The 25,894-nt window shown below is 31.9% G+C and overlaps 3 protein-coding genes across 3 annotated transcripts in view; 1 reads left to right on the top strand and 2 right to left on the bottom strand.

Annotated features, from left to right (window-relative positions):
- Positions 1-1,049: 1,049 nt before the first annotated feature.
- Positions 1,050-6,629, top strand: LOC102589737 (uncharacterized). Its single transcript, XM_006362271.2, has 3 exons — positions 1,050-1,535; positions 5,984-6,069; positions 6,232-6,629. The coding sequence occupies exons 1-3, from the start codon at positions 1,151-1,153 to the stop codon at positions 6,370-6,372; spliced, it is 612 nt and encodes a 203-aa protein (XP_006362333.1). The 5' UTR covers positions 1,050-1,150; the 3' UTR covers positions 6,373-6,629.
- Positions 6,630-19,562: 12,933 nt separating this feature from the next.
- LOC107057869 (uncharacterized) lies at positions 19,563-21,701 on the bottom strand. Its single transcript, XM_015302933.1, has 2 exons — positions 21,401-21,701; positions 19,563-20,961 (listed from the first exon to the last, which is right to left on the bottom strand). Exon 2 carries the CDS (start codon positions 20,826-20,828, stop codon positions 19,878-19,880), a length of 951 nt encoding a protein of 316 aa, XP_015158419.1. The 5' UTR covers positions 20,829-20,961; positions 21,401-21,701; the 3' UTR covers positions 19,563-19,877.
- Positions 21,702-22,222: 521 nt separating this feature from the next.
- The window catches only part of LOC102589407 (RING finger and transmembrane domain-containing protein 2), an 8,023-nt gene continuing 4,351 nt past the window's right edge, over positions 22,223-25,894 (bottom strand). Inside the window, exons 8-9 of the mRNA XM_006362270.2 lie at positions 23,619-23,722; positions 22,223-22,848 (exon numbers count right to left, since the gene is read on the bottom strand). Coding sequence (XP_006362332.1) covers positions 22,743-22,848; positions 23,619-23,722 — 210 coding nt within the window. The 3' untranslated portion in view covers positions 22,223-22,742. The remainder of the gene's footprint in view (positions 22,849-23,618; positions 23,723-25,894) is intronic.

Here is a 25,894-nt window from a genome sequence, read left to right as displayed (position 1 = left end):
CCAAATGACGTGTGCAACAGAGTAGTCGTTACTCCTGATATAAGGAGCACAGTGGAGAAAATGAATTATACTTACCGGTTTTAGTACCTTAACTATAAACTTATCAATTTTAATCTTGTAAGTATTCAAAAACTTATTAGGTTTGGTTTCTGTCCATTTTTTTAATACAAATAACTTAGGTTTATATTAACGGAATCCATGTCTTGAGAAATTAAATCATTTAGCAATTTTTTATGTTGGTTCTCTCTCTCCGCTACTTTTTCTTTAAATTAACTTTATGTGAAGAACCTTAACCTCAACGATTTAAAATAAAATTCACGAGGAAATAAAATATAAGTCATAATTTTATTCAACAGAAGATAAAATGAAGCATATTATCGCTAGTAATGACTTGAATATGCTAAACTTTATTATAAAAAGAAAAAAATTATTACCCGTTAAATTCAAAGTTTGTACTCCAACAACTTCATTGAACATAATTTGTTTAATTTTTCAGAAATTGAAATTTATAAAATAGTTAATTTGCAATTTTTTTTTTAAATAGATCAATTTAATTATTCTATTCATTTTATTTTACGTAAAGAAATTTTAGTAAATTAAATAAAATCCACACTGATTAGCATATTCAAGTGCGGGTTCAAGTCATTAATAACAATTATATGCTTAATTTTATCCTCCATTAAATAAAATTGGGACTTATATCTTCTTTCTTCATTAATTTTATTTTGAATCATTGACATTTTTGTTCTTTTCATAAGAGTAGTTTGAAGAAAAAAGGGCGGGGATAGAGAAACAACTTTAAAAAATGGGTCAAAAATTTAATTTCACGAAGATTTCCGTTAATATAAACTTAAACTATTTGTATTTAAAAATGGACAATGACCAAACTTGATAAGTTTTTAAATACTTAAATGACTAAAATCGGTAAATTTATAGTTGATGAATTAAAATTGATAAGTGTATAGTTAAGAGACCAAAACTGATAAATTTATATTTAAATAACGCTAAAAATATATTTAAAAAATGCTTTAACTCAAAAAAAAAAAAAAAAAAGTTGAAACGTTTTCTTTTAGTCTGATAGAACAATAGCAAGAAAAACTTATCTGAGTTGCAGTTGAAAGTTTAAGCTCATTGTGAATCTCAAATTATAATGGCTTCAGCAGAAAACAATGGCCTTATTATTTCAACCACCGAGACCATACGTTTGTTTCTCGCCGGAGTTGAACTCTCCGATGACCTGAGAGAACTCGCGTCTTCCCTTTCCGATCATCCCACGGTACCATACAAACATCTGAGGTCGGTTTGGATCGGGTCTAACCCTGTAACACGACCTGATCTGATGGGCTTGTTATCCGGATCCAATTTCGTCTTCTGCAGTCCAAAACCTAGAGAAAAAAGTGAGGAACTCAAAGCTCGGTTGAGGAAACTAGTTGAAGCGTCGGAGAGGAAGGCGTATGATGAATTGGTGAAGGATATTACTCCTAGGAAACCTGTGGATGAACCTTTTTCCTCTTATAAAGATCAAATGGGCTTTGGTGAGTCTCTCTTTTGCATATTATTATAATGATCTATTGCATTATTGAACTTGTATTTCCTAGTTCCAATTTTATTGACATACTATTGGAATGAAATCAGAACAGAATGATTCATAACCCCAATTAGTATGAATTAAGGGCATAGTTGATTGATATTGATTACTTTGATTGGAATCAGCTATTGAGGTGAGAATTGAAATTTTATTATTTAAATAGAAGTGAGTTCAAAAAGCTATTTTTTTGGAAAAAATTGAACTTTCTTATTCCAGTGATATATACAACAGCAACAGCAACATACCAAATGTAGTCCTATAAGTGATGTCTGGGAAGGGTAGTGTGTAAGCAACCTTACCCCTTGAATGATGTTCAGTTTCCCCCACTCCTAAGCTAAGTAATGAGTGAGAAAGACGAATGCCAAAAGAAACCATTTACGTAGTAATAGTAAGTAGTGATTTCTGATACACTTCATCATCTTCAGAATCTGATGAGGTGAAGTTGGTTAAGACTCACTTATGTCTACACACACATGTAAACATCCCCATTTGTTGGACAACAAAGAAAAGATTGTCTGGAACAACTCTCTAGGTTTCAGACCCAGGAGTTGACTTCAGTTTTTTACTGTCAAAGGCTTGCGTGATGGCGTGGCTAAGCCCTGAAACTAGATGGAAAACAGGCTGATTACATTTCTCTCTTGCACAGCTCGTTAGTTCAGATAGGTGCTGAGGGATGCGTTTGATCATGCATGGATCTTTCTTGAAGCGAGCATCACTAAACAATAACTATTTCACTTAATTATACAGTTCCATATCTTTTTGTATAATCGTTTTTGTGTTTGCAGTTATTGTTCTTTAATTGCATTTATATTTAAATTTGCACCTTTCTTCATCAAACCATCATTTTTCTTTGCGCTTTGCACTTGAATCCCAACAGACCTCAGTGCTCCTTTTTTATCCTGCCTTTGATAACATTGCTTCCTATATGAGCATTTAGAACATGTATTTCAAAGGTATAGGGCTACTCAAATTTCTTGTGTTCCATTATAAGAGGACTGTTTTGGTTGGAAAAGATGTGGATCAACCTTCCAAGAGATTTCTTGCTAGGCTACTCATCGATTTGCTTAATAAATAACCTGATGGTAGAAGTAACAAAGTAAGTTTGAATAAGTGTGTCTGTTGGGATTCATCGGAAACAGCCTCTCTATCCCACAAAGGTAGGGGTGTAAGGTCTGCAGACCCCACTTGTGGGACTACACTAGGTATGTTGTTGTATCTGTTGGGATTCAAAGAGATTGGGAATTATTGCTTGTAAATGTTCTTCTGAAGATTTATTTTTTTGGACAAAAAATGCTCTTCTGAAGGTTTTGCAAGCCTCATATGATAGATTATAGGCAAAACATCTTTATACATTTGACAGGGTGTTGCCAAAAAAGATAGAGTTGGAGATATTTTAGTATCTAGGCATGATTCATAATTAGACTTGTTGTTCGCATGCCAGCCTTGTTTCAAAAATCATACAGAAATTAGTGATGTTTTGCTGAAAATTAGAGGATCCTATATCACTATCTGCCTTGCAAAGCTTCAATATCTTCAAAAGTCTAGCTTTACCAGACATATGAGAGATTGATTTTTTATTAGTGAGGTCATCTTGTTCTCTTGTTCTTTGTCATGTGCAGTTCCAGGGAATATCATTTAGGAGATCTGATTAGGGTTCCAAGTGTTTCTTGCCTCTGCATATTTATACAACTCTTCGGTAACATGAGCTGAGCCTTGTTTCTGTGAGATTTTTCGTTGTATATAAAGAATAAGTTGTTACTTCCTTATGGTGTTTGACGTGGACACGGAGGTTAATATTTTAATTTGACTTTACATATTGTATTTGTGATTGCTGAGGAAAATATTAAAGTAATGGTTAAAAAGTTTGTTTGATAGATGAACCTAGCTATCGATGATTAAACTTTGAACAGACGTGGTGTTTAATTCTTAGAAGTTGTATAGAATATTGGAACAATGTCAAGCATTTTGGATCGTCTTATAATTCTAAAGGTGACATGTAAATTAAGACAGATGGAGAACTGAGCCTGCAGAATTTTTTATCACTGTTGGTGGGAAGTAAAATAGCATGGGTAACACATAATGTTGCAAATGTATTCACCTACTATGTTAGCTCATGAGCCGATTGATGTTGTTCTTTTGGGGCATATGCCTGACCGACCGATGCTTTAAAATTTGGCATTTCAAGTTCTTTGCTGTAAAAACCAATATTGGAGTTGGCTTCTTTCTTAACATGGGAATGCACATAGGGGTGATTAGTTCATTGTGTATAACCTCCTGAGATTTTGAGGCAGAATAATTGGATCAATAGGTGTTAAATTGTCAATAGAGATGTTGGAGGAGAGGACTTATTTTAGAAAATAAAGAGATGTTGGGTGGAGAGGTAAACTTCCACTACTAATTTATAGAGATAGGTATGAATGGAAAATCTTGAAATTGGGGATAAAATTTGGGTTTCAACAAGAAGAGAATACATCAAATACCAAGAATATGTGAATGAGCTTCTTTTCATTTTCTATTCTTCAAACGAGTTGCTAAGTTTGATCTAAAATTTAAAAGGAACTTATGCATTCTTCTCTCTTTTTTGTCATTTCCCTTTTATATGTATAGCAAGTCTTTTCGTAGTTTGGTTGTAATCAACGCCTGTGCCCAGGCTTCCGGTTGCAGTTTTGTCTGCCCTCCTCAACCCTAAAAAATTGAAAATGCATGATCACATGCTTGCTGCATAGAGTATGGTAACTTGTGAATGTTTTTCTTTTACTTTTGAAGTTTATGTTTGTGAATAAGGAAAAAAAGAGTGATAACTCGTGTTGAATAGATTGATGAATGAGAGCCTTCTTATAAAAGGGCTATGAAATAAGTAGTAATGTTTTCCTGATTTTTGGGAATATTAATTGTGAAAAATTCATTAAGGATATTGTCTACAGTAGTTTGTGCTATTATTACTTAGAGAATAAACTTTAAAGACATTCCAACATATAGTTGCATTAGGTTTCTTGCCTTCCAATGTGTACTCCCAATTTTAAGGTGGTGTTCGGAACTGGAAAGCAGAGCAGAGTATCTGGAAAAAGTTACAGTATACTGTTAAAGAAGCAGTTATTTCAGTAATATTGTCGTTGAAATGTCAAAAAATAAAATTGGCTTGGTACCATCAAATAGTATGAATGACGGTGGTCCTATGAATGGAAACTGAGGCATGTATGACACCAACTTGACTTGATTGTTAACAAACCTAAACATTCCTTTCCTTTCCTTTCAAATAGTCTCTACCGGATTGTAGCTGGTATGGTACACCACCATTTCTGTTGTTCGTATGCCTTTGCTGTACCAACTTCTCAAAAAGTCCTTGTTACATTTTCACATTGTCCAATGAATGCCCGGTAAACTCAAAAACAGTTTCCACGATTTTAAAACTACCGGGCATGCAAAAACAGGTGGCTTATACGTTCAGGCTTAATTCAACCCAGGTTCTGGAACCTCACTAGCATACCTCTTTTCTGGAGGTTTTCCTGTGTTAAGTATGCTTCATTTGCAACCAACCATGCTACTTTCGGTGGTGCTTTTGTTCTCCATATGTTCCTCTATGGCTAGGTATTGGGCCTTCGTTCTTCAACAGTCAAAAAACTCATGGTAAGGACTAACAGTGAAAGAACTATGCATCTTTGAAAATTCATGTCATCATTGCTGGACAAGGTTTGAAAATGTTCCAATTATCTAATAAAATATCTTATCCTATTCCTTAGGGTTCTTCTGAAGCTCAAATTCCATTCATTCTAATTTATGTATTCGGCAATTGTTGATTTCACATTCTTCCTTAACAACTGGGTACTTGTGGACTTGACCTATTTTCCTTTAGCTGAATGTTAGACACAATAGGGGGTTTGGAGAAAAAGTCCTTTTAACAAATTTGATGAGTTCTTTTTAGAACTTGTTTTTTTGCTTTTTGCCTATTGCTTCTGTTTTTCTGTTTGTACGCATGTACGTTTTTGTTGTGGAAGCGAGTGCTTTCTTTTGTTTCCTCATCTTGCTTCTTTGTAGAGTAGTGCAGCAATTCTTGGGAGAAGTTCCAGTACTGACTGATATTTCATGAGTTAATTGAACAATAAAATCAAACCCATTAAGCTGCATCTGTATGAAGATATATCACTTGATTTGCTAGTATCAACTGTGAGGTTGATACAGTTGCTGCGTCCTGATTTGACCATGTGAGTGAGAGAGTTAGGAATGATCTACTATCGCTAACTTGCATATCTCTGGTCTTCACCAGTTTTTTTCATTTTCGTTCCTCTTCCGCTTGTACAGGTTAAGTTCGATGTTAGGTAGCTCCTTTCTTTACAAGTTCCTTTTGAATTAAATAAGGATTTGATTTGCAGTTTAATTCCAAGTCCTTTGGTGCAGGCTTACATGTTGGTATAGCAATGTTCACTGGCTATCTGATGGGATATTTTGCATTCAGGGCCTTATTTAATCACAGTCCAGCAATGGTAAGTTGTTAATTTGATTTCCTCGTGATTCTATTTGATACAACCTCTATACATGGAGCAACAGCAACTATATAACCGACCTCTTCTCCCGTGTTTTTGTCTACTGTATCTACTTCCTCTGGTTCACTACTCTGTATTGAAGTTTCATTGCTCTTTCTTCAGAGCGCTGCTGGAGGCATTCTTGGATTGGTCATTGCCATGCTTGTCGAGACACTTCTCTTTATTATCAGAACTTCGAGTCTAGATAAAAAACCGGCTAGAAAAGCCTCTTCGTTCACAACAACGCAGAAGAAGAATCAGTAGGTTTCATCACAAGAAGGTGATTCTTTCTATGTTTCCTTAGAATAGGAATAAATATTTTGGTATTGAGCATCTTATTTATTTCTCCTCCTGTGAATTTTTATGCTGTAAAAATATGTATTCTTTGATTTGTGTAGCTAACTATAGGAGAATTATTACTCTGGCAATGCAAAATTATTTCTAAGTGGGAAGTTTGTCTTTGGCACTTGTAATACAAGTTAATTTTATTGTCATTCACAGAAGACCATGTGGTTTGTTTAGTACTCCCCGTTCACTTTTATCTGTTCACTATTAAAAATAAATATCCGCTTTTACTTGTTCAGTTTGAAAATCAAGAGATAATTTGTCACTTAATTTCTCCTTCCTCTATTCCAGATTTACTGAATTTTGTAGGCTTTTTTCATTGTTCAAAATAATTGAATAGTTTCAAGTTCAAGATGGATGTTTGAAATATTTTCCATATTTGCCCTAAGTCTACTTATATAAAGTTATATTTATGATTTCATAAAAAGGGCAATAGTGAAAATTATAGTTTAACGTATGCCCTTGAATGTTTTTCTGAATATGTGTGCATTGCTTCACAAGTTCACTTTATATGGAATAAAGGAAGTAATTTACTCTTATTAGTAACTATATTCATTTTTCAAAATATTGAAATTATTATTATATTTAAGAGGTGATATTACTTATTAGACGTGGACAAATAAAATCGGACGGAGGGAGTACTATTCACTTGCTTAAATGCAAAGACAAATAGAAGCGTGAAAATAAGTTCAACATGCACATGGAATGCTTGAATTACTACTTAATTATGCCTTCAAATTATGTCAAAGGTAGCTCAACCTTAATTAAAGTTGTTACATTTGAATTTGGTACTACAACTTTAAAATGAACCTTAGTATTGGGGCATTTAATGTTGTCTCTTAGGTCTCTGCCTTGTGACTAAGAAAATGATAACGGCCCTTCCTTAAATATATTATAGTAGTAGTTTGAATAATAAGTTATTATTAAATGGATATTAATCGTGCCAATACATACTATAAGAAAACAATAAAGTCATCCTTATCATTATAATTGTTAAATCTTCTAATCCAAACGAAGACAAATTTGCAATAATTTCTTCATCTATTAGGATATTTGTGTTTATGATATTATATAAAGTATGACAATTGAATAGGGATTATGAAAGGAAAAAAACAAGATATGGATGAGCTTAGGATATCAAAGCAAATTTTTTTGTACACTAATTCTAAAAGTAATTAGACTTAAGCTAATTTAATTTTTTTTGTGGATTATTCCATGGCTAAAACAAGTGAGAAAAAACAGTGCTAATATACTGTTCCTCTAATCACAATTTCATTCCTATACAAGGGATTTACTCCTTCGTTGATTTATTAAATCCTCCTTGGACAATATTAATAACATATTCAGTTTAATCTCACAAATGACACTATAACACAAAGTATATATATACCTCTACACAATACATTATAACTAAACGAGAGAAGTATTGAAAACACCTCTAAACTTGACGCAAATTATTAGTTTTATCCCCGAACTATTGACAACCTTAAAAACACATCTACTTGAGTAACTAAACTTAGATACACCCCCGATCACCCTCAATTTTCCACAAGACATTACAAGTGGTCTCAAACTCTTGTATGACATGTAACTCTTAATAAAAAGCCAAGAAAACACCCTTAAACTTGGTGAGAATTTAGGGGTGTATTTCACTCATGTTGTAAGATCGAGGGTGTATTTAAGTTCAGTTAATCAAGTAAAGGGGTATTTTTAAAGCTATCCACAGTTTACGGATGAAACTAATAATTCACACCTAGTTTAGGGGTGTTTTCAATACTTCTCTCTAAACTTTTTGTGGCTAAATATTTTAGCTAAAATTATTATTTTTCATGATATTCATAGCAAGATGTAGCGAGGAAATACCAAAGGCACAAAAAGGAATAGCAAAGCCAAAAACTTAACCATCAAAAGATATGATATAGTGGATGAGGTTACTGCTTTTTTAATTAAATCTTAGATTCGAGTCTTAACTATAAAAAAAATCCTTATAGAAAACAAATACCAAACACCGTTAGAAAAAAAAGAGGCACGAAGTTAGAGGGGTTGGGAAACAGATGGAAAATTGAAAGGCATGTGAAGTAACATGATGGTATTAAAGTGGTCCATAATCCAAGATGTTTGCTCACTTAATAAAACCAACAAATAGTAGAGTGAAGGAAACACAAAAGAATGTGCACATTACATTGCAACTAGGGTGTCCATAGGTCGATTTGATTTGATTTTTATTTAAAAAATCTAAATCAATTATGTCAATTTATTAAATCTAAAAATCAAATCAAACCACATAAAAATCAATTTTTTTAGTTTCGGCTTTAGTCGGTTCTTTCAAATTTTTTCGGTTTTTTTTATTTTTTATAACTATATGGTGTTTGAAAAAGAGATCAAATATATTTTCACTTACCTGTGTGATAAGCTAAACTTAAAAAATGTTAAATGAATAGAAATTTTTGAAAAACGGTAAAATTCACATGAGTACTAAATTTTTTTTTTGAAATATCAATGCTCATTATGTTAAATTAATAAGATTAAAGGCTACATGCAAATTGAATACAAAATAAAATATTTAGAAAGTAAATTGTTAACTTTCAATTGTTACTTCACATGGTTCAAAAATTGTTAACTTTCAATTGTTAAAACATATATATATTTGATGTAAGATTAAATAATTCCGGATATGGTTTTGAAGTGAACGGAATGGACAAGATCAAATTTGTCGTCGTATTAAGGAAGTGACAACTTACTCTACCAACCATGTTAGAGCTTGATTTACGATCCTGTTTATCTGACACATTTTTTTAAAAGAAAATTAATTATAATAATTTACTAAATTAAGTTTATGAATAATGTTTTAAAACACTATTTTAACAACTATTACTTTATGTAGTAATATTTCTTAAACCCGTCCTCATGTGTTTTCACCTTTTTGATTCTTTGATGATTCAAATTCACAATCTTTAAATTGAAAGTAAGAGGTGTTTACCATCTGAGCAACTCCCTCTTGTCACTATTTTATATAGTTATTTAAAATTAAAGATGTATAAGAAAAGGATGATAAAACTCTCTTAGTATTTTATTAAAATGGACAAGTAAAATAAAATGTATATTTATATTATGAGGGTAGAGTAAAATGTAGAGAAGAAAATATTTGAAAAATTATTAAAGGTAGGAGAAGATGACAAAAGAGATTGATAGAATGAATTTTATTTTATAAGATATTATAATGTGGAAGTACGAATAGATAAGGTAACAAATTAGAATGGATGGGCAAGGAGGAAAAATAGAAATATAAATTAGTAAGATGAGGACTTGTTAACACTTTAAATTCTTTTTATTGTGTTTTGATATTAGTGTAATGATTTGAGATTGAAACGTTATTGTTATTTTTATATTTCTATCCAGTAGTCATTAAGATCTATTTATATGAGGGTTCACCTATTGATTTTATTAGTTGGTAAAGCTATAATTATATAAATATAAATAATGAAGATGAGGTCTGGTTAACAACATGCATGGGTTAAGGATTTTTCCAATAATTGCATATCTTAGGTTTGAGCCTTTAGGAATATAATGAAATATTTTTTATTGGAAACGCTATCTTCAAAATAAGCTTTACAATGTGTTAACTTAAATTTTATCAGTCCCCAATTAGATACCAAACATTAGGTCGAAAAGAAGAAAAGGAAACTCTCAATTATCTTTACATCTTAATGATCTAATGAGATACAATTAGTATGTGTGTTACAAAAATGAAAGGAAGTTACAAGAAGAAATTTAATTTATAAGAGCGTAAATTATGAATTTTTTTTAGACTAAAATTCTCTGATCAATTACAAACTGAAACAATTTATTTCTCAACAGTGGAAACAATTTTTATTTTATTTGTAAAATAAATAAAATTGGAAAAAGCAACATAAACGGCAGAAATGAAATGGGGTGTCCCTTTTAGAGATGGTTCAATTGTACAAGCTAAATCATAAAGTCAAATCAAATCGACGAATCAAATTAAACCGAAAAAAAAACGATTTGTGGTTTGGTTAATTTGGTTGGTTTGGCGGTTGGAAAAAAAAAGACATGAGTTCCCAATTTAATTAATTTCGTGGAGACAGTGATATAATATCATATTTTCTCTAGTCACTTACTAAATCGTCCTCAATTCCATTATGTGAGCTCTACATATAATTTCTATTAGTAGTTAATTTGGGATATAATCATATTTCTTTTGTCAGTTAATTGGGATTGATTTATACAACAAAAGAAGAATCCACAGCAAATAGGGGCCAGCGTTAATCTTCACTTTTTAGCAAATATGAAATCCTTTTTATCAATGAAAAGCATACATTTATTATATACTGGAAAATATTACAGCTAGCTAGGAGTGAAGTGTTTTATTTTATGCCCATCGTTTATAGCCAACTTGCTAGTTGAGAAGTAATCTCCAAACAATACGAATTTTAATTACTTTGTAGAAATTACATTAGTTAATTAACAGTAAACACCTCCTAATTAATTCCATCATCTTTCAATTTTATTGCAAACTTTTAACACAATAAACCGTTGCATGTATATAGTAAAGTTAATGTTTATTTTCATAACAATCATCATTTTTTGGGCCAGATAGAGTGATTGTTGCAATATAATCCAAAATTATTTATCCTTACCAGTTACCACTACATCAGCTCATTAATTTCTGACTCCAAGCGTTATACTACGATCCCCAACCCAATAAAGTTTTGGGCCAAGGATATGGATGGAGTAACACAAATTTGTAAAAATTTCACCGGGTTGGAAAAATTACCTAACTACACCATTTATTATCATATTTTTCCTATCGTTTTAAAAAATATCAAAAATCCCCCATTTTTGCTCTCATTATTTCTTTTTCCGGATACATTAATTTGAAATCTCCTACCCATGATTTTCCTTCCTTTTCTCACTCCACAAATCTCTCGACAGTTACTTTCATTTATCTATTTTTGAATTTCAATTTTTTTCTCTTTTCAATTAATGATTTCCAGTTATTCTATTGGTAGATTTCTTTCAATCACTTCAGTTTTCAATTTCTTTTTTTTTAAAAAAAAAAATTCATCTTAAAAAAATACTGAATCTTTTACTCCCAGTCTCTTTAAGGAATAAAAGTGGAAAAAACTTGCTAATGCACAAAGTTCATCTTGGAGTGCATTTGGAATGGTTCCATGAATTTCTAATGGCGGTCTTGATACACTTCATTTTGTTGGTTCGATCTTTCAATGTATCTCGCTTATTTTGATTATTAAATTAGTCTTTATTAGTGTTATCAATGATCCGATACATCACTGCTACAATAGTCTTTGTTTTATTCAATGTATCATGTTCATATTTAAGGTGTTGAATTGATACATAACTCTAATGTTGTTGAATCTTTGATTAGTGTTTATCATGTTCAATATAAATGTACTTGATACATAAACTTTGTGTTATGTATCACACACCAAAAAACTTGCTATTTGGAACAATTACATGTATAATGTTTTTTAAAATAAAATAAAATATAGTATTTCTCAAACAAAATAAGATACATAAATAATTATGTATCATGCACTATTTTTTTAGGCATGATATGTAAATTCGAATTCATACTAAATGTATCCGATACATAACAATTACCAAACAATAATGTATTGATCTCAAACCTAAAATCTTATGGACAACACTTTCTTATTTAATGTATCTAGTAGAAATACAACACTTATCAATTTAAATTGAAAGGATCTTCATGATGTATCTTCTCAAAAGTTTTGAAAGGATCTTCAATGAACTAGGAGAATAATTTTTAAACTCAAAATTTTCAAAAAAATTGAATCAAAATTGAAAGCATCTTCAATGAAGTGGGAGAAGAATTTTGAATCTCAAAATTTTCGACAATCTTGAATCAAAATTGAAAAGATATTCGATGAACTTGAAGATTCACAAAAGAAATCGTTTGTCCAACAACAATTCCATCACTTTTGTATCCTTCGTAACTCACCTCACTAACCCAAAATTTCGACATAAGTTTTTAAATCAAATTTGAAAGGTTTCTTCGCTGAATAGGGGGAGGGGGGGAAGCAATTTGAAAATTTGAATTTCTTCGTTCTGTTAGAATTTGTCTCGGTATGATTGAAAGTAAGAAGAAACGTAAGAAGATCAAAATATTCATTATGTATCGTATGAAATTTTCAGCTAATGGATGAAACAGAGAGAATGATGAACAAGAAGAAGAATTTTATTTTTTGAATTTTTTGATTTGTTACACTATATGATTAAATCCTTGACAATAATTTGGAATGGGATAGAGCAATTTATAGGATCTTAATTTGATCTTCATTTTTTTCCCCTTAATTAGCGCACAGATGGATACTATGAGATTTTAATTTGATTTTTAAGCTTTTGTTCCCCCTTAATAAGTGCAACAGATAGATACATAATGTATCAACAATATGTATTTGGATCCTTAATTATGTATCCGAAATGCCTATAAACATGGGATTTGTGTAATTAGAAAAAGAATAGGATAGAAGGTAATTTAGGTTTTACACTATGGGATTTATGTAAGTTATCCATCTTTATATTGGTAATATTATGATTTATGGTATATGTATTAGTTATATATAGAATAATATCAAACAAAGAAATGATAATACCGAACTAATATATACATTATTATTTTTCTACTGCATTCTACCAAACGACTCCTATTTAGTTTAACTTAAGGCCTAATTAGGTATACCCTGGTTGGTTAGAAATTATTTTCAGAAGAAACTAGAGTGTTTGATAGTTTTTTTTTTTTTTTTTTTAATATTCTATAAATTGTTTTTCTTAACCTGGAGGAAAAAAGAAGACAACTTCAATAGATAACTTGAAGTCAACAAAAAGCAAATGACATTCACTGAATCACACTTGTTTCAAATAATATAGATTATAGTAGTTTTGGTGTCTGAAAAATTAGCAAAGAAAAATACCATCAAAATATTTTTTTGTTGATCACTCAATGTTTTAAGCACAAAGAGATTATTATTAGCACAATAGTCACAATATTTATATTATTCATAAATATGAACGTCTAATGTGAGAACAAATAGATTAGTATTTGCACAATAACCACGTTATTATTTTCACGGCTATCATAAGCCTACTAAATAATTGAATAAAGCAACACAAAGAAAAATGGATACAAGAATATGTAATTGCAATTGCACAAATTTTTGCTCCCAATTTTAGACATTTATAATTTAGTATGCAGGTTGAGTTCGTGTAGTAATAGCAGTACGCTAAATGCTCTTATGCTCCCAACTTTAGTGATTTGTAATGCTTTTCCAACTTCTGTAACATATTTTAGTCATTGCATTTTCTTCTGGTGTTTATACTATCATGCACACTATCAAAATAATTGAAAAAGAAACATCAATACTAGTCCTCCTGCTAATTAGTAACTAACAATTATCGAGACTTACGACTTATTCTTCTTTCCTATGAATTACGGATGCTCCAATTGGAAAGGCATTCATAGTTGGTGATACAAATAGTGGAGGTCGTGGTTGGAGACACGGAGCAGGAGGAGGAATCATTGACTCGATAACAATAGAGAAATGTCGTTATTAAAATGTTATGCATGTGTTAAAGCACAACACCGTTGAAGTTCATATAACATTATAAATCAATTGAAACATATTTTATAAATGATACAACAAGCAGTAGACATTTGAAAAACTTATTAAGATGGGATGATCAGAAACTTTGATATCCAACTCAAACAAATTAGTTGCTTAACTTGCTACAAAATAATATGAGAAAATAGTTTCTTATGTGTGTTAAAAAAATTGAATTTTAAAAAATGATCCTAAAGATTTCCTTATTTGTAATGAATTACCGCATCAAAATTTTCATAATAGGTGTACTAATATTTTACACGTACAAAAAATTTTGAACTCGTATTTTAAGATAAATATGAGCAAATGGAGGCAAGACAATGACAAATTACAAGATAAACAGAGGCTAAACAGAAGTATAATACTTTATGAATCAATTAAGCACTATACTTTTATGAGTCAATTAGACCGGAAAAGAAAAAATCAAAATGGAATAGTACAATTTTATACCTTTTCATGTATTTGCGTTTATATTTTTGAAATATATATTGTAGGATAATGCTACTAAAGAATCTCTTTTCGACATATATGTATCATTTATTCCATTAGATCATTTTTCATAAAACTATATATATTCATTTTACTATTAAAAAAATATTTAGATCTACTTGATAGGGAAATTATGTTGCATGGAGCATGGAGTGTTGGTAAACAAGAACTCACATTTTCAGAAGATGAAAGTTATGGAACTGAGAATGTTGCAGTAGAGGTGTGGAATACCAGGATAAATAGGATTAGAAATGAAGATATTTGGGATAAGGTTGGAGTTGTCTCAGTGGAGAACAAGAAACGTGAAGCGATATTGGAATAGTTTAGACATGTGAAAAGGAGATATGCATAATTTCATAAATATAAGGGCAAATACAGACAAATATAATGCGGAAATGTGAGAGGTTGACTATGGATAATTTCAGGAGAGGTAGAGGTAAGCCGAAGAAGTATTGGGGGAGGTGATTAGACAAGATATGATGTAGTTGAAGCTTACTAAAGACGTGACCTTAGATAGGAGATTATGGAGGATATAGATTAGGATAGAAAATTAGAAGGTAATAGAGCATTGTCTCGCTTATCCTTAGATAGTAAAGTGTTGTGTTACTTATCCTTCCAAATTTGATATTGCTAGTCGTAGTATCTTGTCCTTAGATTTCTATTACTATTTACTGTATCTTGTATTTTAATTATCGTACTATTTTATTGTAGGTAGTATTTTCAGAATGCTTTATCATATTTGACCAACTGTGCATCATATCTTAGAGGCTATGCATCATTGTGATGCTTCAAATCAACTATACTTTAATAAATTTTCATAAATTTAAAATTATAAATCCGTCTCTGATTATTTCAAACCGATTTCATTTTGCCAAGTGACAAAAAAGAGAGGATAAATTTGATCGGAGAATTTGTAAGTTAATCATGCAAGTTTAGAATTATGACAACAAAAGATTCCTTCTTAATTGTTATGATTATCGTTTGTTTCTATGAGCTAATTAATGACGATTTAGAGAAGATCAGAGAAAAAAAAATGTAGGCTTAATTCACAATTTTAACTTTTCTAAATTTTATCAGACTTTTTGTTTTACTTTTACTAGACTCAAAATTTGTTATTTATATTTGTTTAGTAAATTTTCTTATCCATCTATCAAATTTGAATCAAAATTATTATATTTAATGAACTCAAAATATATCATAAATATGCATATTTGCAGCAAAGATAATGTAGTATATAGCTAGTAGTACAATACATATATATATTTTGATCTTAGCTGATATTTATGCTTTTTAATTTTGGATATACATAAGTACTTAAAGTACTATAAAATTGAACAGTAGGCACATGTGACCTACGTGACACAATAAATGTAGAATGTCACATAGAACACGAAATACTACGTAGGACATGTGTATCTAATTGTTCAACTCTATTCAAGTTTAAGTGTCTACATGCATATTCCAAAATAAAGGACATAAATATCTGACGAGACCAAGTTAAAGAGCATATTTATGACTTATGCCTAGTATATATAGCGGTTGGGTGTGTGATAACAACCCCCCACCCCCCATTGATGGAAAAGGGACGAAAATGTTCTAAGAACGTTTTTTTCACCTATTAAATCAAATTTAACCCTTCTTTCCTTTATTGAATTTTAACCCTTCTTTCCTTTATTGAATCAAGAACGTTTTTTTCACCTATTAAATCAAATTTAACCCTTCTTTCCTTTATTGAATTTTAACCCTTCTTTCCTTTATTGAATCAAGAACGTTTTTTTCACCTATTAAATCAAATTTAACCCTTCTTTCCTTTATTGAATTTTAACCCTTCTTTCCTTTATTGAATCAAAAATATCTTTAACATATTAGAAATGACTTAAACCTGCTTCTTCCGCCTATTAGATCAAATATGCATATTTTCAAAATCTAAATTACCCTTCAATTAATAACTCAATTATATGCCATTTGATTAAATACGTAATCTTTATTTATTGGTTAATGTAGGTGTGTCTTTTGGTGTGTGTGTCGTGGTGTGGGGGGGGGGGGGGGTTTAAAATATTTATTAAAAGGGAGATCAGGGTTTTTACATACTATCCATTGCGAGTTCTAATAGTAAAATCAAGATTTTTAATAAGGGGATTTAAAATATGAAGAAGTCAAAGAAGGTTAAATATTTATTGTACTATATACATAAAAAAATATATATATTATAAAGCGAAAGTAAAGTACAAAGGTGCGCGGAGAAAAGACGTTTAGAGTGGAGGAAAAACCTCCCTTTACCAAATTTACCAGTCTGGAGTGAAAAGGCGATTCATTCCTTAATCTTTAATTGCATAAAAAGATAATGATATAATTATAGAAATCCGAGTTATCAAAGGATTTCTACAATTATATCTAGTATGAAATGAGTCAATCATCCACTTTGATATCTTATTGCACAAAATGATGGTACCGTTCCTCCATTAATCAAGAATTTCGATTTTTAAGAAAAATGTTCATTAAAAGAAGATTCTAGTTGAAATGTTTGGATCTTTGACTACATAGCTAGCTACCAAAGTCAATTCCAGTTTGAATTAATTACCTTTGATTTCATTAAATACTGCATTCTGCAGCAATACAGTTGTAAGTAGTATATCTCTGACTCTCTTATGTACACAAAATGCTAAAAAAAGTGAGCTGGTGCATTAGTTTGGGGTCTAGTAAAGAATCAGACCACGACAACAGAGACGAAACTAGAATTTCAACTTTTGAGTTGTAGATATTAGAATGACTGATTTTAATTGTTAATAATTAGGTTCTAAATTTTAATATGTATACATATTTTCAATACAAATACATAATTAAACAAAAAATACTAAATTCAATTGAACTATTAGCTAGGCTTCTTCCTCTGCCGGATGCACAAGGGTCTACTAATACAGCGTTATTCTGTATTTTGTTTACAAGAAGTCTTTTTTACGGCTTCAATTTGTGACCTCCTGATAACGTGAACATCCAGCAGAGTGCAATACAGATGTAGTGGGGAGTAGAGTCCACAGTCCACACTATATATTTATGTCATCACCACTCATCAGCATTCAGCCAATTATGATAAATAATGAGTGGTTCATGGCTTCCACTCTATCTGTCTATTCCAGCTTCTTCCACTTGGCCCTTTCCTTCAAAAGTTGTTAATAGCATATATAGCAAGTCCCTAGCCAATTAATCAATATTGTTTATTCTGTATATTATATAAATACGTCATTTAACTTAGTTTTAAATTATATTTATGTTTTCTAATTTTAGGTGTGCATAAATACATATTTAAACTTATATAAAATTGAACATATAGATAAGTGGCAATTTGTGTCTTATGTGTATTATATCATGTAAGACTCATGTGTCTATTTGTTCAACCTTATACAAGTTTAAAAGTTTACTTGTGCATAGCCAAAATTGAAGAAAATAAATGTGAAATAAAGTCAAGTTAAATAACACATTTATGTATCTATTTGTATGCATCTCTGACTAATATACTCCATCGAACACATGCTACTTTACAAGTTTTGATTAATAAATGAAATCACCTGATGTTTTTTTTTATAACCCTCATCTTCGAGGTTTGTCTCATCTCATTGATCACTAGACCAATCTTAAATTTTATTTTAGTGCCACTACTAGTTAAACAAGATATGGAAACTTGGTCTCTTTCTTTTATTAACTTTTATTTTGTTGATATTTTATAGCTACTAGGGTTTTGCATCTATGTTATAATCATCAAAGAGCAAAATAGACTGCAAAATCTGTCCAGTTGTGAATTGGATTCCTTTGCTTTTAGCCATAAGAGCAGGGCCGGCTCTATGTATACAAAAATAAGGCATTGGCCTTAGGCCCCCCAATTTGAGGGGGCCTCAATTTTTTACCAAGAATAAATTATGTGTTAATTTTTTAAAGAAAAACATTAATTATTTATGATAGAAAGTATATATTTAAATTTATTATTTTATTCTCTTCAACCCAATACAAATAGAAAAAATCAAGAAAATATTGTTTTATTTTCTTTACTACTCTCTCTACTAATACTCACATTATTTCTTTTTAACTCCTTTTACACTCTCCTCTTTAAATTGTTGATAAGTTACAGTAATATTCTGTCAAAAATATCACTTAATAGTCAAAAAGTGTTGAACAAATTGAATTGTAAATTCTTTTTCCATTTGTTCTTAGATTTTCAAGCATTACAACAACCATAGTAAAATGTGGATTAACCAAATTATCAACTTCATCAAAGCTATGGTTCTAACTCTTATATTTATTTGAAATTTGTCAACTTATTACTTGTAGAACTATGTTAACAATTCATATAATGATTGCCCGAGTAAAATAATATTTTTCAACGTTGAATTAATAAAATCTTATTTAAAACTAATAATTGAAAAAGAAATCGAATAAATCATTTATATATAAAAAAAAAATTAGGTAATACGTTGCATTTAAAAATGTAAGAAAAATAAATTTTAAATAAATGCATGTGAAGTTTATTTAGATTTAGGCCTCTAATTAAGATTTCGCTTTAGGCCTCCGATTACGTTGAGCCGCCCCTGCATAAGAGTGTTTGGTGTCTGAATAATTATGCATTTGTACCAACAATGATGGTAGTGGAGTGACAAATACTCTTTCATTCTTAATCAAAAGGTCTAAGATTTGAGTCTCTGTATCGCCTTTGTTAGGGAGCGTTCTATCCCCAATGTGGGACTTCCCAACGTGAATCCAAATTTAGTCAAGCTTCAATATGAAGTACCGGACACCGGTGGGAAATAAAAAAAAATGCATTTGTACTTTTTAACCTGAAGGAAAAGGGAGGATAACTTCCATGGACAGCTTGAAGCCAACAAAAAGCAAATGACATTTACTGAATCACTATCATCTTACTTTAGATGTGATATCTTTGGTGTCAGGAAAGAATTCATAATAAGCAAAGAAAAAAAACCTATCAAAATATTTTATTTCTTGTCAATGAATTGTACAAACTTTCATCACAATGAACTCTAACAAATGCTAAAAGAATAAATGCACACCATAACAAACCACCACAAATATGAATGGCTAATGTGAAAGCTAAAAGATTATTGTTTACACAATAACCATGCTACAATTCACATTGCTATCATAAACCTACTAAATAATTGAATAAAGCAACACCAAGAAAAAGGAGTGTGGTTGGAAGAATATATAACATCAACAAAACAAGAATGTGGACATGTGAAGCAGAGCTTGTGTAGATGGGACAAATTAGGGTCGGTACTCAGTTTCTAGTGTAGGTTGTGTTCGTGTTACAGTAGCAGCCGGTGCTTTTGTGCTCCCGACTTTAGTCATTTGTAATGACTCTCCAACCTCCGTAGCCCTCTCCATTTGTTGCATTTTCTTCTTGTGTTTGTACTTGCTCGCACACACTATTAGAAGACCTAAAAGAAACATCAATAATAGTCCTCCTACTATCGAACCAACAATTATCCAGACTTTCGACTTGTTCTTCTTTCCCTTATGATGATTTATGGGTGTTTCTGTTGGAGGGGATGGACCAGGAGCAATTGACTCGATCACAATAGAGAAATGTCCCTGTTGAAAGGTTGTGCAAGTGTTATCTGACAAAACATTGCTGAAATTCAGAGACCCTTGTAAGTCAATTGAAACGCACTTTGGAGATGATCCAACAGGCAACGGCTTGACATCTGAAAATCGTATTGAGATGGGCTGACCGGAAGCTTTGATATCCAACTCAGGCAAGTTAGTTGCTGCCAAGTTTGATGCATCATAAGCAAGAAGACCCAATACAGGAGCTAAGTACATGTAGCCAGATAAGTTGTAATACGTTGAAGAAAAATTGCCCAAATTTTGATAGACAAGAACAAGCCTCTCAACAAAAGACTGTTCAACAACACCAACAGGTATTTTGAACTCTTTATACATTTCAAATCCTCGACTCCTTAAGCTGCCACTCCTAAGCCTCAATCCAGACACCTTAATCCCTGTCAAATTCGAGGGGACATTTCCATCATAGATAACACCTGTTCTAATTCTCGGGCTATCAAATGCACGATAAGCATAATCCTGGAGGAGTGCATCTAGTGCCCGCGCAGCCCCTATAGGAAAGTCAGTTACCTGAGAACTGCCTAATCGCGGCAACCAAAACAGCCACATTAGAAGGTGAAGCATCGTGAGACTTCCAAGAAGCCTCATCATGCTTCACAACTTCGTTAATTCACACCGCAGATCCACAAGTCACAACAATGTCAATCCGCAAACACACCTTCTTATTCTCGACAACAATATTGACTATGCTTGCTTGCAAGCACCAAAACTAACCAATTAAATCCTACAAGCCCCAAAAATTGTCACAACTTATATACTGATAAGAGTTCTCAGATCCAAAATGAACCCAGCAAAACAAAACGAAAACTCAAGCACTTAAATATCTCAAACAGACTTGAGGTTCACACTTTATGTACTTTAAATTCATTGAAGAATCTGATACTGCAAAACAAATATAACGGTAACAGTATGAAAAGGCAAGCAGACTTGATACTTTAACCCGTTGAAAAGTCGATAATTCCAAACACCTTTTGTGGTAATTCTTGTTCAAAAGTAGACTGGAGTCAAATAATGAACTTGATTCCCCTTAAAACAACTCAGATCCATCAATTTACTAACCAATTCCTAAACCCTTAAAAACAATTTTTAGCAATTTTGAATGATTTTTCACAGGAAAAAATGCGAACTTCTTATTCTGTTTGAATGATAAAATGAAAGTTTACCAGGATCGAAATTGACGTCAAACACTTCAGTTGATAATAGCTCAGACAGCAGAAGTTGGCATTGTAACAAAAATGGGTCTAAAAAAATGTGAGGAATTGCTTCAAATCCAAGTTGGCATTGTTTCAAAAAGTTGGTATTTAGAAAAAAACAAAAAAAGGATGAATGACTTAGGTATGAAAGAGCATAAAAAAGAAAGGAAAATGGAGATTTTGTTGAAGATGAAGAAGTGGTGTGAGAAGAGGAGAGAGAGGAGAAGTAGTAAAGTGAATGCCAAAAAGGAGAAGAAACAGTGGGGTGAAATGTGGAAAAGGGTTAGTAGTCCCCATGTAGTCTAATTAATTAATTTCCATATTTGTCTAATCTTTAAAATTACATATTTAAAAATTATATAAATTGTAATCAATATGATGAAAAATTATTTGATCGTCAATAAGTGAAACGTGATAAAAGTAAAAGTAATACGGAAAAGTATGATAAAATTATGGTATACTCCATGATTGAGCTGTGAATTCTACAAAAATGATACTCCATATCTCTTTTTGCAAAGAATAAACGCGGTACTAAATTTTCTAATGATTGAGAAGAGTATTTTTGGCTGTAATATTTTATTTCCAATTAAATATGGTATACTTTATACATATAAAATTAATGTGTGCGCTAGCTGTATACCTAAATACTCTATTGTTACTAATTCTATGTAGACATTTGGTTTAATTATATAATATTTGCGGTGACAAAAGGAGAACAGAATTTCATGTGACAAATTTAGAGATTTTGAAAGAATAAATCAAAGAAAAAAATTAGGTTGAACTTCAATCATATGAAACTCAAAACGTGGCATGTCTCAAATTAAAATAGGTGAACTTACAAATGTTTATGCATTGCGGATACAACTTAAATGATGGTCGCAAAATCTTCGAGGCAACCAAGACTATGCTTTTCCCAAAAGATGCCAGCTTGATTTTACATACAAACACCACTGGTAGAAATAATCATTTTTCTGTATAGGTTTGTTTAGGGGATGAAACCTAACTGGCCATGGGGATAAAAAAAGATATATCTAACTACAACACTATTTCATACATTGTACACTTGAAAGTTCTGTTGATTAATGGACGGATACAAACATATGAACAATAGCCTGCTCCTTGTGTGGAACTGTGTATAAACAATGGCCTCAAGAGACTGCGTTGAGCCAATTAGTACTTTCGGGAGCAAACAGATCAGGATTCTGAAATAAGTGTGTCAATATGCTTTTCCGTGGATGGGCGTTCAGCTATAGCTGTTCTTAGTGAAATTGGCAGCTTTTGAAGAAACTCCCTCTCGTCGACAACAATTTCTTCAGAATAACTGGAAAAAGAGACTAGTTGATCCGTCACCAAATGATTTTAGATCGGCAGGTTTTACTAAAGACCTGCACAGAGGGCACGTCCTTTCCCTCTCAAACCTGGCACCACAAATTAGAGCCATCAAGCAACCAACAAAAAATGCAATTTTCCTAATTCTCATTACAATTATTCCATGCTTGTTTTCTAGGCTTTAAATAGGACAGAGGAAACAAGTAATTCTTCAGAATCAGGAGAAAACATAATTGCACAATATTAATTTGCAAAAGGGTAAGTCAATATAAAATGGGTCAACCAAAAACATCGGCAAGGAAGATGCCATCCTATTTCATTACATAATAGATAGCACTGTGTCAACCTAACTTTGATAAGGACGCATAGCAAAATAGCCTCTAGTAAAGACCTCCCCCACTTCACTTCCGATAGTAAGGTTGAGGGTTCGAGCCACTGAAGGAGCTAATTGGGAAAGGGTAATTGTTGGCTCCTGGGTTGGAGGATGAAGTTTATCATATCAAAGAAGAAACACATCATATATCTACTTTTGCTTGAGTGTTTCTATCCAGTAAAAATTGATAAAACAAAATTATCCTTTTGCTTGGGTCGGAGGAAAGATCCTAGCCTTGGGCATAATAAAGTCCATTACCAATTCAAGGTTGAATAAGCTCAAAGAAACTGAAGAAAGGGATATCAAATATTGCTTGTCCATGGTTCATATGATATTTGCAACCTTATGTTATACATGCTGTGCTCATTAATTTTAAAACTATAGGTGACTAATGAGAGAGGGGAGATAAGAGGTTACTCCAGCATGCATGGCACATGCTTAGTGAGTCAAAGCACAACTGGCTGAAGAGAAGTGCAGATAACTTACCATTCAGACACACAGTCTTCACAGAATATATGTTTACAACGTAGTAAGATTGGTGTATGCATTTTCTCCTGGCAAATAGCACAGAGATCCCCAGCAGCATTGACCTGAAATTAATCATATTGTCCTAGAGCTTCAGTAAGCACTTAAAGAAAACAATTCAGTTAATAAGTCCAATATTTACTGAAAACATTTTACAAGGATGATTATTCATTTCCCATCTTCAAGAGACCGTTACAACTCTGGTAGTTTTTTTGTTTTTTTTATGACAAGGGAAACCCGCAGCTGCTACACTTTGGATGCGCACATAATAAAAACCCCGCTCCTATGCAATAGCTCGCAAACAACACAAGAGAGGTAACTCACACTAGGCAAGCCCAATGCGATGAGCTCGACCCAGAAGGCAAACCCCTTGCTTTCTCTGGCAAGGGGCTTCGAACTTGAGACCTCCAAGATGGAGGTCCCAAGCCCAAACCACTGGGCCACCCCGAAAGATACAACTCTGGTAGCTTTTCCCCAACTCAATTCAAGAGCACTTGAATTTTTCCAACACCTCGTCATGTACTAAACAGTATACTCTTTCTTAAAAAAATAGCTTCTAGGATACAAAAGTAACTCCAAATTTCACATTTGATGTATTTTCTTTTTCTTTTGTTCTTAAGTTTTCTTTTTGATAAGCTAACACTTAAAGTCCTCCGTGGAGCTTCCCAAACATGTCAAAATCACTGTTCGCACAGAACTCTAACCAATTTGCAAGGCACCAAAAGGTTAGGATGAATAAGGACTTGCTCCTCCCAACCAAGCCCGAGAATATGTAAGGATATACACAGGTGAACATGCTTTCTTCTTTTTGTGTGAGAGAGTAGACAACTGACCAATCAAAAGATAGGTAAGAAGATACACCTGCTGCTGTAACTTGTTATAGGCAGCGAAATCCATAACATGAATGATAAAAGTTAATCCCAATAAAAGGCAAATCTTGTTTAACACAATTAGCTCACATGAATTTGGCATGTATTACAATTAACAACAACAATAACAGGTGCTGCAACGCAAAGCCACAGAGAGAACAAGAATTGGCACGAAAGGCCACAGTATATCCATATAAGAGAAAGAATTCCATGATGTGATAATATTTTACTAAACAGGGGAAGAGCTTTATGGATTTGACCAAATGATCCAACCAGATTATGAACCAGAATGACATTTCTGTGAAAACCAGAACTTCCAATCAAAATTATTTATAATGTGTACTCTAGAAAAAGCAGCTCGCTGGCTACAACAGTTTCAAGTGTGAAAATTGAAAATTTGCATCAATAAATAATTTATTTTTTAGAAATTCGCATCAATATTTTTTATGAAATAGATTCATTGCTAGCATCAAGAGGATGCTAAGCGTATAAAGAGATACTGTCTTAAGTTCAATAAATAATTCAAATAACTAAATGTCACACACAGATGTGTACAGCCTAATTCTATTACTATATAATAAGGTGTGTCCTCTTCATACAAATATGAAACTAAGATGTAAAGATCATTATTTTAACGATATCAAGTTTCCCAACCTTGACAGGGATGGTAAAAGAAATTACCATCCGAGGTAGGAGAAGATTGGTTAGGCTATAGCTGGTCATGGGAAGTGTAGAGAAACTCAAATCCAATTCTCAACACTACATTACCAGCAAATAAAATGTAAAGATTGTAGAGTCTTTTATATCTTATATACTCATAGACTATAAAATTTTGATAGTTATTTAAGTGACAGAAAAAATATTTATTCATAATATGTCATTACTTTTTAAAAATATTTATTATTATTATTATTATTATTATTATCTAAGATGAGCTTAATGGAGCGGCATGGTCATTGAGGATTCAAATAGCGACCACAACTTGCTTGGGATTGAAGCGTAAATGTAGTTGCTAATGAATGTTGGTGTCAGAGTCGACTTATGTGCAGAGATGTCAGGTAAACCTATTCGCCATAGCTAGATTTGATGAGCCCATACTGAGTGATTGAGTGTCGTAGCTCAAATCTGACCATGAGATCTCCAAGTTATTATTTCTATACCTTAACCATTCAGCCATGCTCTTATGGACACAATAATTGCCTATTGATAATCTTTCTTTTTTTTTTGTTTTTTTTTTTGAGAAGGTAAAATTCCTATTGATAATCTTTCTTTTCATGATAAACAATTAGCACGCTCCTATCACAATGGCCACCATAAAATAAATTATTCAAGTGTGTGACCATCTCATATATATATATATATATATAT

Source organism: Solanum tuberosum, unplaced genomic scaffold (assembly GCF_000226075.1).
Source record: "Solanum tuberosum cultivar DM 1-3 516 R44 unplaced genomic scaffold, SolTub_3.0 scf00385, whole genome shotgun sequence".
Lineage (NCBI taxonomy): Eukaryota > Viridiplantae > Streptophyta > Magnoliopsida > Solanales > Solanaceae > Solanum > Solanum tuberosum.
The sequence above is the reverse complement of the archived record's forward strand: the minus strand, read 5'-3'. Positions and strand labels throughout refer to the sequence as shown.